This window comes from Ictidomys tridecemlineatus, chromosome 3 (assembly GCF_052094955.1).
Source record: "Ictidomys tridecemlineatus isolate mIctTri1 chromosome 3, mIctTri1.hap1, whole genome shotgun sequence".
Taxonomy (NCBI): domain Eukaryota; kingdom Metazoa; phylum Chordata; class Mammalia; order Rodentia; family Sciuridae; genus Ictidomys; species Ictidomys tridecemlineatus.
The window spans coordinates 101,458,990-101,477,302 of record NC_135479.1 but is presented as its reverse complement, the minus strand read 5'-3'; the positions used below and the strand labels follow the sequence as shown (position 1 = coordinate 101,477,302).

The window sequence follows — 18,313 nt, the reverse complement described above, 5'->3', positions numbered from 1 at the left end:
TATGAACTTGGGTTTTCTGGCTGAGGAAAGCTGGGCCTCTGACTGGGGATACCCAGGGGAGGAATCACGGCCACTTTGTTTTCCATCAGGAAGTTGGTGTGCCCTTCCCTCAGCATACCATGACAGAACTTTCTCATGGTGGGGAGGGGATGTGGGCGTCAAAGCTGTGCATGTTCAAAGCTTCCTTCAGGTTTTCTGGGAATAGACAATGTGGGAGGTGGGGGGGCGGCGATGCCGCAGCGCTTGCTGTTGTTCAGTGTGTTCTGTGAACCACAGCCTTTACAGCAGGACTCTCTCCCTGGCACTCATCAGGAGCAGAGCATCATGGCGCACATGGGCATTGACCCAGGAACCGCTCACATTTTTGATGAAGTAGACAAGAGTGACTTTAAAGCCGACTTTGGCTCGGAGTTTCCAGTAGGTTCAGCCTTTGCTTCTCACGACAGTCAGCCCACCCCCACTCGCCCAGCTTGTATCCACCCTTTTGTTTCTTGCCCATGTCGCAGAGTGACTTGTGCACTTGTGATGTGTGCTCTTCCCATTCCTCCCTGGCCCCAGGGACACTTCACATGCAGGTGTCTCCCCTCGGCTCACCATTTTGCTGTCCTCCTACCCAAGGGTGATTCCTTGGTGCATCCTGAGGTCATCACCTCTCAGGAGTGCATGCATGTGGTTTCATCGTGTCTGTGCCTGTTGCTCTGCTGTGTATGTCTGGGCTCCTGAGCAGCAGCTGTGTGCTCGGGAGCTGTCCGTTAATCCTTCTCTGTGTTTCAGGATAATGATGATGTGATAGTCACTAGTCTTGGTGTGATACTCTATAAGACATATTGTCTAGGGTGCATGGGAGGCCCTGATGCCTGCTGTTTGCTAGTCTTACTAGTTAGCTGCTGCGATGTCCCCACTTTCTGGAGCAAGTGTCGCCCTGAGGGGAACACACGCACCCCTAAGGCTCCTCCTTCTCTGATCCTCCAGGAAATGGTCACATTGGTCCCTTTTTAGCCTCTGTATGGTTTTCATTTTCACTTCTAAGTGGGGCAGGATTCTACTAAATTCCGACTGATCTGAATGTGAATTTTGTAGAAATCAACAACATTTCTGCATGCTCTCTACTCAGTGGTTAAGCAGGAAGGGGTGTTGTTACAGGAGCCTCTTTTGTGTGTGGAGATCTGGAATGTAGCTCTGTGGGTTGGTTTTTCCCTCTTTCATTGATAATCTCCAACATTTGTTTTACATGACTTAGATTTTTTCTCCCATGCCTGGAGAGTCCTGTGAGAACGCCAACCCTTCCTTGGGCAGAAGAATGTCACTTAATGGAGAGAAGTTGGCCAAGAGGGAAAAACCGAGGGAGTTGATTTTCCCATCTAATTATGACCTCCTCCGCCACCTGCAGTATGCAACACATTTTCCTATACCTCTGGTAAGTCACCCCTTCCCCCAGCTTACAGCCTGCTTGCTCTGTTATAAGGTCTTAACTTCCAGGTGCCAGATTACCCACCTGCGTGTTGGACTCACACCTGTGACAGCAGTGAGGTTTCCTTCTGCTGCTCTGTTGGTTGGGTTTCTGATCACGTGGCTTATGTCCTGAGGTCATCCACACTTGTGGAGTGACATCAGTGGCTGGCTGCAACAGAATTTCTATATTTGTATGGTTTTGTGAAAAGCATCCAAGTCACTGTAAGTGATGTCCTCCTGTGACCTCCTTCTCCATCTGAAAGTCATCTGCTCAGTAGCCGTGTGCTGCATGGTGGTAGGTGCTTTTGGTATGACACAGATGAGTAAGACTTTGGGGGCACAGGAAAGACTAATGAGTCAGGATAGAGGCGAGTGTTCACCGCATAAGAAGCGATGCTGTCCGCACCGAAATTGAGTCAAGTCCAGGTGCCCACTGGAAAGTAAGCCACAAAATTCCTGGGCTCCTTTTGCTCTCAGAGGAGGAGTGGTGGAAAGGAGCCTCTGATTGGGAAGGGGCGACGTCAGTGTAGCCGCTGTGGCCAAGTGGGGCTTGCTGGCTGTGGTTGGAGAACAGACAGCAGGCGGGTGAGTGTGGCCGCAGGTTGATGTTGCGTCTCCCCATAGTGATGCATTTGTTCTCTAGCGAGATGGACCGGGGTTCTGTATCACTAGTGAACATAGGCCAGGTTCTCGGTTCTCCGATTCCCTTGCTTTTTCCTGCAGTTCTGTGGTAAGTGCAATCACAGTGCCTCATTTTCTTCATGAGATGCTTTTCTAAATAATGTTGAGGTGTGTGGTGTGTGAGCATGTTATTCTCTGGCTGTCTTTGGAGTTTTGATCAGCAAGCTACATATTCTGCTAAAGTGACTCAGTTTTTGGTGGTTTGGAACATCTTCCAAAATGATTCAAAATCACTAAATCCATGTTTTTATCTTAGCACAATGAAAAAATCCTTTTTCTGTGTGTGATTCATGTCTGTGGCTATGTCAAAATGAGCCAGAACTCTTTTCTTGCTCATCTTTATCTGAATATCTCAGCTGTTTTCAGCTGTACCAGTAGGCACCACCCACAGTTTATTTGGGGCAGCAGAAAGGGTAGCCTTATACTTTAGAGATGTGTCTTGAAGAAGTTATGGATGAACTATCAGATTCCTGGGGTATTAAAATATTCAGAATTAAAGTCTGAGACTTAATAATAATGATGTATCAATATTACCTTCTTGGTTTTAATAAATGCACCATGATTTTATAAGGCTTAACATTAAGGGGAACTGGGTGGAAAGTTTACAGGGTCTCTTTGAACTATCTCTGCAGCTTTTCTATACGTACGTCTGAAATTACTCTAAGATGCACAGATGATTAAAAAAAAAAACAGGCTCGTTGAGGCAGGAGGATCGAAAGTTCAAGGCCAGCCTTAGCAATTTAGTGAGACCCTATCTCTAAATAAAATATAAAAAATATATTTACAAAATTGTAAACAAGAGTTTCAAGTGGCTCAGTAGTTAGTTGACCCTGAGTTCAGTCCCCAGTACTATTCACCACCCACCCCAAGGAAACCAACAAGGAGAGATAAATAAAGCTAATATGGCATAATGTTGCCCATGGCAGGGGCTTTCCTGTGGTGCTCCTGGGAAAGCAGAGCTTTGCATCTGGGCGCTGAGCAGGGCATGGGGCATGAGCTTCTCCATTCCACTGCTCCCGTGGCTGCACCTAGATTTGGGCATCCTAATGACTGGTCTACTTCCCATAGAAGAGAGAGCATTGTGATTTCAGGGACCAGGTCCATGATGAGTCCAGACATAATGAAACTGTAATGCGATCCTAGCAGAAGTGCTTGTACAATTGGTGTTTAGGACATAGCATTTAAAAAAATTATTACTATTTTCGTACTGGGAATTAAACACAGGTTGCTTTATCACAGAGCTACACCCTTGATCCTTTCATTTTTTTTTTTTTTTTTTTATAGACAGGGTCTTCCTACTTTGCTTAGGATCTCACAAAGTTGCTGAGGCTGGCCTTGAACTTGTGGTCCTCCTGTCTAATGCTCCTGAGTCACTGGGAGCACAGGAGTGGGCCACTGCACCTGGCAAGATATAGCATTTTTAACAGCTCTCCACCACTGATTGTCCTGAGTCACCCTTACCACGAGTACAATCCGGAGACTGTCGGGGGAAGTAGAGTGTGCTAGGATGATCAGTGCTGCTGCCGAGAATGTGGCTCTGTTCCTTCAAAGAAAGGGGAAGTCTGACGACCCACCATGCTTGTGAGGAGAAGGCCAAGAACTTGGGGATTCTTTTCACTCTAGTGTGGCCCCAGTGAATAATGACCAAGGGGGAGGAAAGGGGTTGCCTGGCGGTACATAGACACTCACCAGCTTCATGTACACTGCTGCACAGATGCCATTTTGATCTGCCCATCAGCAAGCCTGTTGTTCAGGCCACCAGCATGCACAGGTGTTCTCCAGCCTGGACATCGGCCTGAGATGCTGATGGCGTTGCTGTCCTTGTTACCTGCAGGCCAGATGTGTCCAGACTTACCTTGTTACACATTTTTTAGTAGACACTTTCTGCATTTTGTCATTTATAATTCATTTCAGACTCAGAAAATATATTTGCAAAATTGTAGACAAGAGTTTCAGATTTTAGAAAAGGATTCTCCACATGCAAAAACGAGTTCAGAATTGGACATGACACCCAGGGCCACTGTTTCTTAACCATAGCAGATGATGCAGTCTGCTGCCAGCTGTTGGTCAGGGTTTGACTAATGATGCTGAGGGCTGAGGCTCACATGTGCTTGCCAAACTTTCCCACCCTCCTCCGACTGACCGCTGTTTACTGCCATGTGCTGAGGCCTACCTGTATCACTGGCCATGGAGAGAATTTGATCAGAGCCAGGACCCTGAGCACTGGAGTCTCCTGTACTTCAAATAGCCTGCCCCATGTGGGGCAGGCTCATCTCCCTGGGCCCAACCTGGCCACCGGCCCAGCCCTTGTGTCCTTTACATGCCTGCTCTGTGGCGCTGCTGTGTCTGGTTTAAGGCCATCTGGAGCTAAAAATTTTTTCATACCTTCCACATGAGTTTCTGGTTTGGAAATGATAGTTTCAATACCTGGTATAATCTAATAACTCCCTTTGAAAATGAAAAAGGGAGGGCCTGTGTGTTATCATAGTATGACAAAATAAAAACATGAAATCACTAGATTTATTATTACAATAGGAAGCCTTTGTAATTTACTGATTGAATATAAGCGTATGTAACACATTAAAATTATCCATGAATTTTCAAGTTTTTTTAATAAATAAAAGCTTTAAAAATATATATATATTTTAGTTGTCAATGGAACTTTATTTTATTTATATGCAGTGCTGAGAATTGAACCCAGGGCCTCACACATGCTAGGCAAGTGCTCTACCACTGATCCACAACACCAAACCCCAAAGCTCTTAGCTATTAGAAAGAGTTTGATGTTAAAACCTGGAGGAGGGGCTGGGGCTGTAGCTCAGTGGCAGAGCGCTTGCCTAGCATGCATGAGACCCTGGGTTCCATCCTTAGCACCACATAAAAATAAACAAAATAAAGGCATGCTGTCCGTATATAACTACAAAAAAAATAAATAAAAACCTGGAAGAGTAGCAGACTGAAGGATTACTGTTTTTTAAGTAATGAATTCAAAATAAATCAGGCAACAGGTGGTTTTGTATACATTTTTTTTTTTTTGGTCTTTTAAAGTTATCTGAAGTCCTTTAAAATTGTTTTGCTGAGGGGCTTCTTGGAAATTCACAGGGAGCTTATTTTACTGTTTCATTGGAAAGTTCAGTTCTGGGTAGTTAAATGAATACCTAAGTCTGTGTCATGGACACTTTTTGATTTCAAGGATACTGCACGGATTGACACTGGTTGAACAACACTCTTTGGTTTTCTTGTACAAATATCTGGGCTCAGTAGTTTGACAACTGCGGTAGTAGTATGAGATTGGCTTGCATTTAGAAGTTGGGTTTCTGTGTACGACAGTCCACATTTGCTTGCTGTCTGTATTTTTTATTACCAAGACCCCTCCCCCTCTTTTTTTCCCCCGCCTTTCAAAACTGTAAATAGCTTTAAAGGTCCTGTAATGGAGGAGGTAATAGCATGAGAAGCCCCACATTTTACACATCATTTTCAGACCTTGTTTTTTCTTTCTGGGCCTTAGTCTCCTTAGGTGAGGCAAATGTCTCAGTGACCTTAGAGCGGAATCCTTTTGAGAGATGATAGTACAGGATGGGGTCAAAGCACAGGTTGGACACTGCCAGGAGCAGCGTGGCCTCCTTGGCTTTGAAGAGCGAGATCCTGGTGGAGCAGTCAGAGATGACCTCCGTCTGGCTGAGGGTGTACGGGGTCCGCACAACATGGTAGGGCAGGAAGCAAACAATGTAGCCCGCTGTCACCAGGAGGATGCTGACGAGGGCCCGTCTCACGTTTGGGTAGTTTTCATTATCTTTGTTTCTGTAGAGTTGTCGAATCACAAGGCAGTTGGATATTAAAATGATGGCTGAGAAATTCAGAAATATTGCTACACATATGAAGTTGGTCAGCAAATGCCAGTTTCTTCCGAATTCATTTTTAAATTCCATGCAGCCTACATTCGGCTTTTCCCGGATGTGTTTGATGGGAATTGCCATGTTGGGGACCATTATAAGAAGGACCATGAGCCACACAACTGTGGAGATCATTTTTGCGAATCCAGGTTCTTGGATGCGGTAGATCTTGCAGCTGTGGATCAGCTGGAGGTAGCGGTCAATGCTGACAAAGGCCAGGAAGATGATGGATAGGTACATGTTAATGTAGATCAGGCAGGCTGTCACTTGGCAGTGGAATATCCTTAGCTTCCATGGCGCCACGCCCAGGTCCACAACAATTTTCACTGGCAACGCCAGAGTGAGCAGGAAATCGGCAGTAAGCAAGTTGATTAGGTAGATGCTCACACACCTGTGATTTGTGGGGGTCTGTGTAAAAGCCCAGGCTGCAAAGCAACTTCCGATAATTCCAATGAGGAAAACCAGATAAAAAAAATAGGTGAAAGGCTCTAGATCTCTGTAAACTGGACAGAAGGACGAGCTGTTCATCATTATCAGGGAAAGAAAGGATGGTTTCAACCAAAAACAATAAAAACCCAAAGAATCTGTTAACAAGAAAAAGGGGGAAAGGTTAGTAATTAAAATTAGAAACTATTTTCTTTAAAGCCATTTGCATGCATAATGCCCTCTACTTTACAGTTCTTAGGGGGTCCTTTACTAGACTTCGTGACCTGGGGGACTGTCCTGGGTTGGGGCAAGCTTGGGTTTCATTGTCTGATGCTGTGGCCTTGGGGTTTGTTCTGGCCTAGGGTTTTGTGTTCTGATAGCTCTGTTATCGCTGCGCAGAGGATGTGAGAGAGCAGAGATTCTGAGAAGTTCAGAGAGGAAGCTGGTGGTGTGACTGTCAGCAAGGCACCCTGGCTTTCTTTTTATGGGTTTTGTAACTCCTCATGCTGGGAGAACCTAAGCGGACAGGATGGCCATAAACCCATTGGATTAGGAAAGTGTTACTTGAAAAGTATAGTCTTTAAAACTGTGTAGCCTGTTAGAACATTTTCAGTACCAAAATTTCATTTCATTTGTCTTTCTAGCAGAGAGAGAGAGAGAAGGATTAGATTCTGGTCTTGGATGGGTGCTTTTTATCTCCCTCCAGTTACTCCTGTGTCACAGTGGAATATACCTGTGGTGTCCAGCATCGAGTTTGAAGATGTAGTACAAAATGTTATCAGAAACAACCTGCAGCTGTGCGCGGAGGCGCATGCCTATAATCCCAGTGGTTCTGGAGGCTGAGATAGGAGGATTGTGATTCCAAAGCCAGCCTCAGTAAAAAACGAGGTGCTAAGCAACTCAGACCCTGTCTCTAAATAAAATACAAAAAAATAGGGCTGTGGATGTGGCTCAGTGGTTGAGTATCCTTGATTTCAATGCCCGGTACCCAAAGAAAAAAAGACCTTGTAAGAAATACTAATTGGACTGTTTTACACAAGTTATACCAAGTTAGCAATGCATTTTTAGGATTTTATTAATATTTTATGCTGAGCATGTGTTGAAGTGTTCTTGGGGGATATTAGGTTTAATATATTAATGAAATTCCTTTCTCCTGTTTCTTCTTACTTGTTAGAATGTCGCTACTAGAAAAACAAACTATTCTTATGGTTTGGTTTTCTTGCTGTTGGGCAGTACTGGTACAGATGTTTCCCTGGCAGTGTTTCCACATAGTTTTGTGAAAGATGTATTTCAGAAGCTTCTGGAACATAGATGTCTGCTCGTTGAGGAAGGCTCCGCTGCCTTAGCATCAGAGCACCTGACCTCACCACCGGTGGTTTTCCTTCTGTGGTAGGTTAGGGGAAGTCAGGAGCCCAGAGCCTGGAATCAGGGTTGAAGACGACATTAAAATCTCACCATCTGTCCCCACATCCCAAACCTGGTTGGGTTTATTAGGGGGGCCAGCTGGGTGGGTCCTTTGACAGGGCCACAGGGACTCTTCCGGTACTGCTTTTTGCTCTGAGTAGCACCAACTTTTCTTCATTTTAAAAATCATAGTATTACGTTTGTGTCTTGGTGGAAAAAAATTATATACAAACTGTTTTCCTTTTTTTGTTAGGTGTGGCGAGAGAATGGTGTTTTACTACTGAACTACATTCCCAGCCCTTTAAAAAAATTTTTTATTTTGAGACAGGGTCTCAATAGTAGCTGAGGCTGGCCTTGAACTTGCCCCCCCTCTGCCTCAGCCTCCTGAGTCACTGGATTATAGATGTGTGCCATTGTGCCTGATCCATATGTAACCTTTGTAAAAGTTCAAAATACTGCATGTAGTGGTTGACTTAGAAAGTCACATCAGACATTTAGTCTCTCTTTAAAACAAAAGGACAGACGCACACTTTTGGAAGTCTAAATTTTCTCAAAAACTATTTAATGAACTATTGTGTCAATCTTGGAATGAAACAATATTAATCTCTTATTAAAAGAGATTAATAAGACAGTTGCACCTAAAATTCCCTAAGTTAAGGTGTCACTTATAAGGCACACGCCCTTCCCTTTATCTGCCCCAACCAGGGCTTCAACTCTATGAAAAATGTCATTTTATATTAAACTCAGCCGGGACATTGGAGCACACACTTTGTGCCTGTTGACGGCTGTATGTGTGCCATGAACCTTCCATCCCTCCTGTGGGATAGCTGTCATTGTCTCTGCTTTGAAGACAGCAGAGTGAGCCGTAATGAGGTTCCCTGGTCATGGTTATGAAGCTCTCAGTTTTAGAGCCAGGACCCCAGTCTGCTCTCAGAAGCTACATTCCACACCACTCCAAAACACTGTCCCCATAATCATCATGGTAAGTAACAGCGGTGAGGGATGTGATGAAGATGCTTAACCGTGCAGCCACCAGTCCTCACAAGACCAGGCCTTACTAGCCATGGCAGGATCGTGTTCTGATGTTCTGAGCAGTGTTCAGGTGAAAGCTGAAGTAAGACATTCACTCTTGACCTTCCCCTGAGCACTAATAAAAGAAGTGTCCACTCTCCGAGCATTTTACTGTTTCATTTTACAATAGGTACATTTAAAAACTAAGCCTAATTAAACTGAAGTTCCATAACTGAGGTCCCTCCTCTGTCCCTACTACCCACTGCTCCCATGGCTGAGAGGCAGGCCAGGGCCCTGCATGTGCTCAGCATGGGGTCTGCTGCTGTGTCCGCTGCCCATCCCAATTCCCTGTTCAGGTTGGTGGGACCTTCACTGTCTGAGAACAGGTCCTGCTGCCCTGGTACTTTGGCAGGTGATAGAGCTCTGGGATCCCAGGACATCAGTGATGGGCATAACCTTTACTGAGAGCATCCAGTCAGGCGAGGAGACCAAGGTCTGCCTCTTGTGTGTTACTCAAGGTTTTGCAGTTTTCAGAGCAGGGTGACGAGCTGTCCTGAAGCATTGTCTTCTAGGCTCCTTGCCTTTATGCTGCTCTATCCTAACTCCTGCCCATCCCTAATTTCCTTGGTGCCTGGAGTTTTGACGGTTGCCATTTATTTGCACCTTGGAATCATGAGCAGGCTTTTCACCTCTGAGTCCAAAAACTAGTGTCATTGTGCCCTGATCTCACCTCCCACCTGTGCCTTTTGTCTTCTTATGGGGTGGTGGGATTTAGACTTCAGTGCTCCCATTCGAAATGTTACACAGATAGTAGCATCATGGTGTGTGGTGAGCTCCCCGGTGCCTGCACAGTTACATGGCATGTCTTCTCAGTAGACTTATGTGAGAGAGAGAAGAATTAGGATAGTTGGTTTTGATTAATTATTATTCTAATTAGAATTCACTGTGTATTTTATAGGTGAGTGATTTATTTAAAATAGACTGCAGCTTTTCAGCCTGAGAACCATGTTTTTACGAAATTCCATCTAGATGTCAATGAAAGCGGTTTACTTAGAATTTCCAGTTGTGTTGATTAGAGCTTAAATCATACCTTTCTGACATCCTATGTTCTCTATCACAAATTCAAGAACTAAGTGCCTGATGGATAGTTTACCAATCAGTTATGAGCCAGTGGAAATGTCAAGTACTCCAGCCAGTCCAAGGAGAGATCTGCAGTGTCTCCTTTGCCCCCTGTACGGTACCCATGGCTGGCAAAAACCTAGCTGGATCCTCCATGGGAGTCACAGGCAAAGTGTGTGAAAAGATCTACGGTATGTTTCTAGAGCAAAGGAAGTTTGAGACCGTTGTGTCCTGCTAGAAAGACCTGTGATATGACCTTTGTCCAGCCAGGTATAAAACCAAGTGACCGAAGAGTACTGCTCACCAGGCTATTTAGCTTGGTTTGAATTAAACTGTCTTTTTGAGACAGATGGATGGGGCATCAGAGAGAACAGAACCATAGAGTAATTTTTAGGCAGGGTCTACTTAGAGTTTAATAGTTTAAAGACAACGGAGAGTCATCAACTTGCCTTCTGTGGAAAAGCTTTGAATAGATTTAAGTATTTAAAATGACATACCTGGGGGTGTTTTCTCTAGCCTGAGCTGGCCTAGCTCCTCGTCTTCGGAGAAGTGTGAGCTGTTGGGTTAGTTGCAGCAGCAAGAGCCCGTTGCCGGGTTCCTGGCTGTACTAAATGTTTCCTGTCCTTTTTGTGTGGTTTTAAAATGTTGCAGATTGACGTAGATGAAACTGTGGTTTGCATGTAGTTTAACTGCATGAAAGCCTCCCGGAGAAGCACGCCCCAGTCAGTTCTACATGTGTTTTCTTAAACAACTCAAATTTGTCATTATTTTTGAGAGAAAAGACTTTCATTTGTCCATTGTGGTACTTAGGCTTTATTTTATTTAAAATATTAATATTTAAAATTTTTATATATTTTTAAACTACCCAAGATATAGTCTGTGTCTTCTTGGTTTCAAGAATGGCAGTATTTATGCCTTGAAGGAATTATGAGTTAAAGATGCAGGAAGGTGTTGAAGAAAGACCTCTTCAGTGTACGTAGTAACACTCACCAGTTTACAGCACTTAAAATGTTATTGTTCACATGGTTTTACAGTTTTTCATTCCAGAATATATTGTATTATTTTTTCCAAATCATGAAACTGGAGTGTTTTGTCAGTTTAATTAAACGGCTTTATGAATTGAGACAGTTATTTAGTGATTAGTAGATTATTGGATTGTCTGGTCAAGTGTCTGTCCTCCTGGAGGCGGGGAAGTGTCTACTGAAGTCTGGAAGGAGCCTGGCCTGGAGGGGACCTGGTGGAAGTCCTTGCTCTTGAGGAGCCGCTCATCTTCACTTTAGTTTTTTTTTTTTTTTTTTTTTTAGAAAAATTCCCCAAAAAAGACTAGATGAGACGTGTCCAGCTACAGTGAATTTAGGAGGAGTTTGAGGTTGCTCATGGTGATAATGGTCATTTGATTCAGATATTTTGGGCAATCTTCCAAATTCATGTAGTTATAACTATTGCTTTTTTTTTTTTAAATATAGACTTACCTATGAGGTAGAAGGAAACTGTTTCTCAAGCTTTGCATTTGATTTTTGATTAAGTACCAAGGTCAACTTTCATTGTAATAGTTGAAGGAAGTGCTCCATCTTTTAGGATGTGTGTGAAGACACATTTGTGAGGTGGGCGCAGTAGTGCCTGCCTATAATTCAAGGGACTCAGGAGGGTTGAGGCAAGAAGACCACAAGTTCAAAGCCAGCCTCAGCAATTTAGCAAGACCCTGTCTCTAACAAAAAGGGGGAGGGGGTGGGGGGTCGCGGCTGGGGTTGTGGTTCAGTGGTAGAGTGCTTGCCTAGCTTGCGTGAGGCACTGGGTTCAATCCTCAGCACCACATAAACAAATAAAGATGTTGTGTCCACCCAAAACTAAAAAAATAAAAATTAAAAAATTAAAGAAGATCTGGGGTGTGACTTGGTAGTTATGAGCCCCTGGGTTCAATTTCCAGAACCAAAAAAAAAAAGACTCTTGTGGAAGAGTCACATGTGCCAGACAAGTAAGTGAGGAGTTAGGATAGGGCTGTGTCCCTGGACAGGGGAGGAAACATGGGGTAAGGTGACAGCTAATCCAGTGGCCTGGGCCTGGGATGCCAGGATTTTGGTGAAGTCTGTCTTTTGGTCCTTCCTTCATTTGTCATATTTATATGCTCACTTCCGTGACTTCCCTGGTTTACTTCAGGACCATAGACAGAACTGGAAAGCACAGCAGCTGCTCTGAAGACTTGAAGACCAGGTCTGTGTGTCTGGTTTGGTGCCCGCCTTGCCGTGGGATACGGAGCGTGGACAGCGCAGCTGTGTGGGGTGGTCGAGGTTGGTCACATGGAGGGTCATCCCAGTGGATCTGTGTTCTCCCCACTGCCTCTGTGGATTTTTAAAAATATGTATGTTTTAGTTGTTGATGGATCTTTATTATATTTATTTATTAAGGAGCAGTCCTAAGAATCAAACCCAGGGCCTCACACATGCCAGTCAAGTGCTCCCCCACTGAGTCACAACCCCAACCCTTTCCAGGGATTTTTTTAAAAAATATATTTATTTTTTAGTTGTAGTTGGACACAATACCTTTATTTTATCTGGTGCTGAGGATGGAACCCAGGGCCTCACCCGTGCTAGACGAGCGCTCTACCGCTGAGCCACAACCCCAGCCCCAGGGATTTTTAAAGTACAGGTTCCATCTGAGTTTCCACAACCTGCTCCTTTTTGTTTCATTGAGGACAACTGTTTCTCGGAGTATTCTTGGTTAGCCTTCCAGGAAATGCGTGTTGTCACTGACCTAGTGCTTCACGAGCCCAAGTGGGAAGAAGCGCGGTAAAGTTATTTTTTCCTTACCTCGGTCATGGTTGTACTTTCTATTTAGGAAATGATGTATTTGTTACTTTCATGGACTTTTATGTGTAAGATGATAAATTGTCCCATAAGTTATGAGTGGAGGAAAAAGGATGTCTTTGTTGTCAGCTCTGTTACCTGTACACTTTTGGTTTTATAGAATACAAATACCAAACACCATTTCAGTGGGAATATTTCTTTTTGATGTATATAATTTTTAAAATTTCCACCACAGCCAGGAATAGGTCTAGGAACTTTTCTTTCTATTTTTGGGGATTGAACCCAGGGACACTATACTACTGAGCCACATTCCTAGCCCTTTTTGTGTTTTATTTTTAGACAGGGTCTCACTAAGTTGCTGAGGCCAGCTTTGAACTTGACGCTCCTCCTGCCTCAGTCTCCTGAGTCTCTAGGATGATAGAGCCACTGTGTCTGGCTTATTTTCTTAAAAACAAGAAAACCATCCATGAGGCCTGGGAGATTCCACCCTCTACAGATGGGAAAGCTGAGGCGTGGAGAAATTAAGACCTGCCCAACACCACCCAGCTAGAATCAGCACTCTATCTCACTTACTCTTGTTTATTGGGAAAGAGCTGGGTGGGGACAGACAGTGGTCATTAAGTAGGCCTCAGGTCAGTCCAGGTCCCCTGCTTAGTGTTATGACCATGGGAATGTCAATACCACTCTTCCCACCTTCCTCATGGAGTTGCATCCTCTGGAATGTGAGCTCGGCTCAAAATAATGTGCAGGAAGATTTTTATGGTCCATGACCTCTGGAGCAGCCGCCATGTCTCCACGTCTGCCCTTTGTCTGGGTTGCTATGCTTAAAGTATGGAAGATTTTCTTTAAGCATGTACTTTCCTTACCCATTCAGATTAGCTCACTGTTTCCTAATGCTACCTGAGATGCGTGGCTTCAGATACGAGGGTGACTCATGTGATTAGGTAGAGTAGTTTTATTTTTATTATTATTATTTTTTTTGGTGTGTGGGGGGGTCTTGGGGATGGAGCTCAGGGGCACATTACCACTGAGCCACATCTGATGGTGAGGACTGCAGACCATGGACAGCAGTGGGCGTGGCAGCAGCAGTGTTTGTGGTTCTCTGCTGGAGGCAGCTCAGGCTCTCTGCTTGAGCCTTACATCACTTTCAGTCATAACAAGAGTCTCTGGCTTGACTTTTTGGCCTGACTTTACATTTTCTTTTGTCGGGACCCAAGAACTGAGGTCCAGAGCTTCAGGTCCCCAATCTCCTGTGATCTGGGTGGCATTACAGGATCTATTAGAGGAAGGGGCTGAGACCCGATCTTGGATGTTCCCAAGGACTGTAATTAGCAAGCTATGGGAGCCCGCTGGGTCAGGAGACGCTAGAAGACAGGAAGCCACTTGGGAAGATTGTAGTCCTGTTGGGTGAGAGGCCAGGAGGGTCTGAAGTCATGGGGGAGGGCTGTGTTGCTGGGAATCTCCGCAGAGGTGAAGTCACCCAGTGGTATGAGCAGAGCCGTGGGAGTCCAGGCCCCAGGGTCAGAGGTGGGGGCAGGGAGGAAAGCCAGTGTGGTTTCCTGGCTTACAAGGAAAACCACCACATTGTTGGCTATGGCATAGATTGGTCTTTATTCTGCTCATTTTCAGTAGATATTAAATAATCCTCGTAGCATTTTGTAGGTCATCGGCCAAGATTTTCTGATTAAGGATCTCTCATTTTGAACATCAGTGATTGTGTCTCTGGTTTTCTTATTTAAAAATGTGTTCTCCTCTGGTATTTGTAATATCAACCAGACCAAAAAACACAGTTGGTCATGTGATTCAGAACTTTCTAGGTGACTGCATGTTCTTGTTAATGAGCAGGTGGATTTGATGTGGTTTGAAATTGTCTTTTACTTTACAAATAATGTGAGGATTGGCTTCTCCTTTCAGTCCCAAGCCTCAGAAGGAACTGATAGTCCTTCCTAAAGCCGAAAGTTTAGCATAAACAGAATAGTTAACATCCTACACCCTCCGGGTCAGCCATGGAGACTGTTGGCTTCGACAGGGAGCATGCAGTGATGTCAAGGGACATGAACCGTACAGAGCCCATGCCAGCCACTTTTCTTGGTGTCCTTTTTTTTTTGTCAGGAGCTGGAATAATAGGACAGTGAGCTCTTCCTTAGGACTTTGCCATGAACTTCTGGGGAGGTTTAGCAGCCGTCAAATGCAGAGGACTGTGGGAGAGGGGAATGTACCGCCCAGGGCCTGCCTGACTTACACTGGGAGAGTTAGGCTGAGGATCCTGGAGAGGATAATAGCACAAGGTTACCCCTTGTCTAAAGTCCTACATTGCAGATCCTGAAGGCATTTGAGGCGGTGTGTGGAAGTGGGGAGAGGAGGCTTGGGAGGAAGACATCAGCTGTCTGTGAACCTGGGAGGAGCCTCAGAATCTTACCATGAGCCCCTTCAAGGAGCAGCAAGTAATCCTGGCAGTGAGGAAAAGCCCCGGGAGTCTGCAGGCTCGCTCAGGGGAATGCTCATCCTGTGTTTTCCTGTTGATCAGATAGTGCCATTCTTCCAAGACACCCCCCACTTCCTCTGTGCTTGTCCTAAAATTTCTGTTGGAAATGCAGAGGTGGGAATGTAGTCCCTATAAGACCCCAAACTGCTTTGGAAAACACCTTATTTTGTGTAAACAAGTCTTTTCTGTAATTATTTTATAAATAACATTTACATTATGAATTTATGGCAGATAAATCAGTATGACATTTAATTCTTGGGTACAAGTGGTGCTACGAAGAGGTTAAACCTCCTTGCAAACTGCAGGGGAAAGAGAGCCATATTCCACTCAAGTGGTTCTTTTTGGGGCGATGGCCTGACTTGAAATGGTCATCTGCATACCACTCGAGTCTTACGGAGAACAGGTGACCAAAGGGAAGTGGTGGCTCTTCTGCTGAGCACCGCATAGTACAGCTCCCCCAGGCCATAGTGCAGGCCCTGCATGCAGGTCAGCAGCTCCAGGCACCCCGATCCCCTCTGCAGACAATACTCTGTGTGGTAATATGTCCGTGCTCTTTAGTGTTATAGGCATTTTTGTACTTATAGAAAGTTTTTGTCTCCAAAGTTGGGTAAAAAGATCAGGTGGCGGGCACAGGTTAAAGACAGAATACAGAAATGACGGACCTCACTGATATAAGGAGGAGCAAAGCTTGGTATGAGCATGTTTTCCAGATCATTCTTTAAGATGAAGCCAGTGTATCGAGATTTTCCAATTGATTGGTGTCCCTTCCCTACCATAAGGGAAATCAAGCATGTGCAGTACGTCTTACTGGCTGGCATGCCCAGAGCTGGGGACCATGGCTGTAGGCCAGGGTGGACATGGTCTCACACTGTGCCATTTCTGCAGCTGTCCTGACTCTTTTCATTCAGAGGACGCCCGAGCTCTGTCCGTGGGGTGCCCAAGTGAAGGGTGCACTTCTGGGTTTTACATGTATATGGTATCCCTTCCAGAAGTTTCTCCATAGCCTGGGCCTCGCTGTCATTGGGTCACATTGAGTCCTGTGCCATCCCAACCTGTGGTCAGTGGACCGAGACCTGCTAATCACCAGGACAGGGAAGTGTGACTTTCCCAACAGGAACATGTACTTGTGTCATCTGAGCAAAGAGGGGGTGGGCAGAGGAGACTTTTGGTGGCCTTGCTGCTGCTACCCGCCTCTGTGGGTAGATGCCATGTGCCACCATCTCACATGATGGTGATCTTTTTGTGACATTTCTTTCTTTTTTTTTTCTTATTTCTTTTTCTTTAAATTCCCCGCCCCCTGTTCTCTGCCAGGCCCCTGGCTCTCAGCCCCCACTCTCTTGTCAATGCTGATTCTCTGCCCCCTGCTCCCAGCCCTGCTCTTGCTCTCCGCCCTCTGTTCCCCCACCCCCCACCCCGGCTCACTCCGCCTCCTGGCCTCTCTGTGACATTTCTTGATTCTTCTTATTCCAAATATTCTTTTTATGAAACAGCTTAGAACATTTTTGTGTCAGTACTTGAATTAACTGTGCACTGATGTGGAAACCTCACTTGAGGTAACACAGTGGGGGCTCTTTCTTTAGTCAGGAGAGGTGTTTAGTTGCAGTCATAAGCTGCTTTGGGCTCCTACATTTCAGATGTTGCGGAGTGGCTACCCACTTTGCATGGCCAGTTCCAGGGGTGCGTTTTCTTAGTTGTTAGCCCAACAGTTAAAAAACTGGGTGGTCTTACATCTCCTGTGGAGAATGAGGAAGTGACTGGCTGGAGCTAGGAACGTCTGCTCTGGGGTGGGCCAGCTCTCAGCTCACCGCCGTCCTGGCTTCCGCTCTTGGCTTGCACCCATTGCAGCCTTCTCTGTCCTCACAGGCAACTCGTCCCCTGCTGCATTGGGCACCCTGAATGCAGGAGGGCTTGTGCACCCACTAGCTATGGCGGAGCTGGGAGAGCCCTGCTGTCCATCTGCCCCTATCCTGCTAACCCCAGGGGTCCCGGCTGCCCGTTGCTGGCAGGGCACCCTTGTTTCCAGATGTTGCTCTGTGCCTACAAGCTGGAACAGGAGCTGCTCTTCTGCTGTGGCCTCAGAGCACCCTTATCTACTCCGTGCACTGCTTCCTGACCACTCTTGCACATGCGTGACCAGCCTGCTCCGGGGTCCTGCTTACCATGCAGGCAGTCCTTGGCACCTCAGGGAAGAGTGACTTTCCCAAGGACAGACCTCGTTGAGGAGGTGATGCAAGCCACTAGCAACCCTTGGCGAGCACTTCCTCTTCTCCTTTGAGCTTTCACTTTCTCCTGTGGCCCAGAAGGGGACATTTAAGATCCTAGGATTCACCCATGGGCTCTGGTCAGGGGGAGTCATGAAGAATAAGCACAGCCAGACTGTTTAGCAAGTTTACTGGCCCAAGCCAGGACACGCCCTGTCCACCAGGGATGTCTGCGGCGCCTAGGGATTGTGGTCCGTTTGGGCCGTGGGCTGAGCAGGCGTGGGCAGGGAGGTGGGGCTTGACATGGGTGGGGGCACTTCCCAGCTCCTCTTCAACAGCATCTGTTTTCTGGGTTTTTCCTAAACCATGAGGAGGTCCTGAGCATGACCTGCTTAGTTTGAAACATATCAGTGACAAATAGGATGTTCAGTCTTTAGGTGACTCACCCCTGGAGCCTGTGCAAGGGGGCATGTCAAGAATCCCCTGACTGTGAGATCTGCGGGTGTCTCCTTGTGCTATGATTTTTAAGAAAAAATTGACAGTATTGAAAATAATTTTATTTATTGATACAGGTATAGTGAAGGATGAAAGAGATACAAACACTAAAAACCTTTGGGAAGACTCTTTGAAGGATGGACTGAATGTCTTCTAGCCAGTTAATAACAGAAAAAAAATTGTGCCTTGGTAACTGTTACACCAGCAACCGTATTCCATATCTCCATGTATCACATTTATCTTTTTTCTAGAAAATGTGATATGTGAATGTTCATGTTATGTGTCAACTGCCAGTACTTATTTTATATTTTAGATTTTCTTCCTTTTTTCCCTATTTATTTC

General features: G+C 45.4%; 2 protein-coding genes across 8 annotated transcripts in view; one reads left to right on the top strand and one right to left on the bottom strand.

The window, feature by feature from the left end:
• Med12l (mediator complex subunit 12L) overlaps nt 1-18,313 on the top strand; it is a 275,089-nt gene that overhangs the window by 90,267 nt on the left and 166,509 nt on the right. For 5 of the 7 annotated variants that reach the window (XM_078043550.1, XM_078043549.1, XM_078043551.1 and 2 more), the window contains exons 15-16: nt 313-417; nt 1,241-1,417. In XM_078043550.1, coding sequence (XP_077899676.1) covers nt 313-417; nt 1,241-1,417 — 282 coding nt within the window. The remainder of the gene's footprint in view (nt 1-312; nt 418-1,240; nt 1,418-18,313) is intronic. The other 2 variants (XM_078043553.1, XM_040269994.2) reach the window with 1 other exon arrangement.
• Nucleotides 5,126-6,609, bottom strand: Gpr171 (G protein-coupled receptor 171). Its single transcript, XM_005339916.4, has one exon. The coding sequence runs from the start codon at nt 6,555-6,557 to the stop codon at nt 5,598-5,600; it is 960 nt and encodes a 319-aa protein (XP_005339973.2). The 5' UTR covers nt 6,558-6,609; the 3' UTR covers nt 5,126-5,597.

Bases quoted from the DNA above. Each gene is read 5' to 3' on its own strand.
- Gpr171 (XM_005339916.4), bottom strand. From the start codon at position 6,557: ATGATGAACAGCTCGTCCTTCTGTCCAGTTTACAGAGATCTAGAGCCT.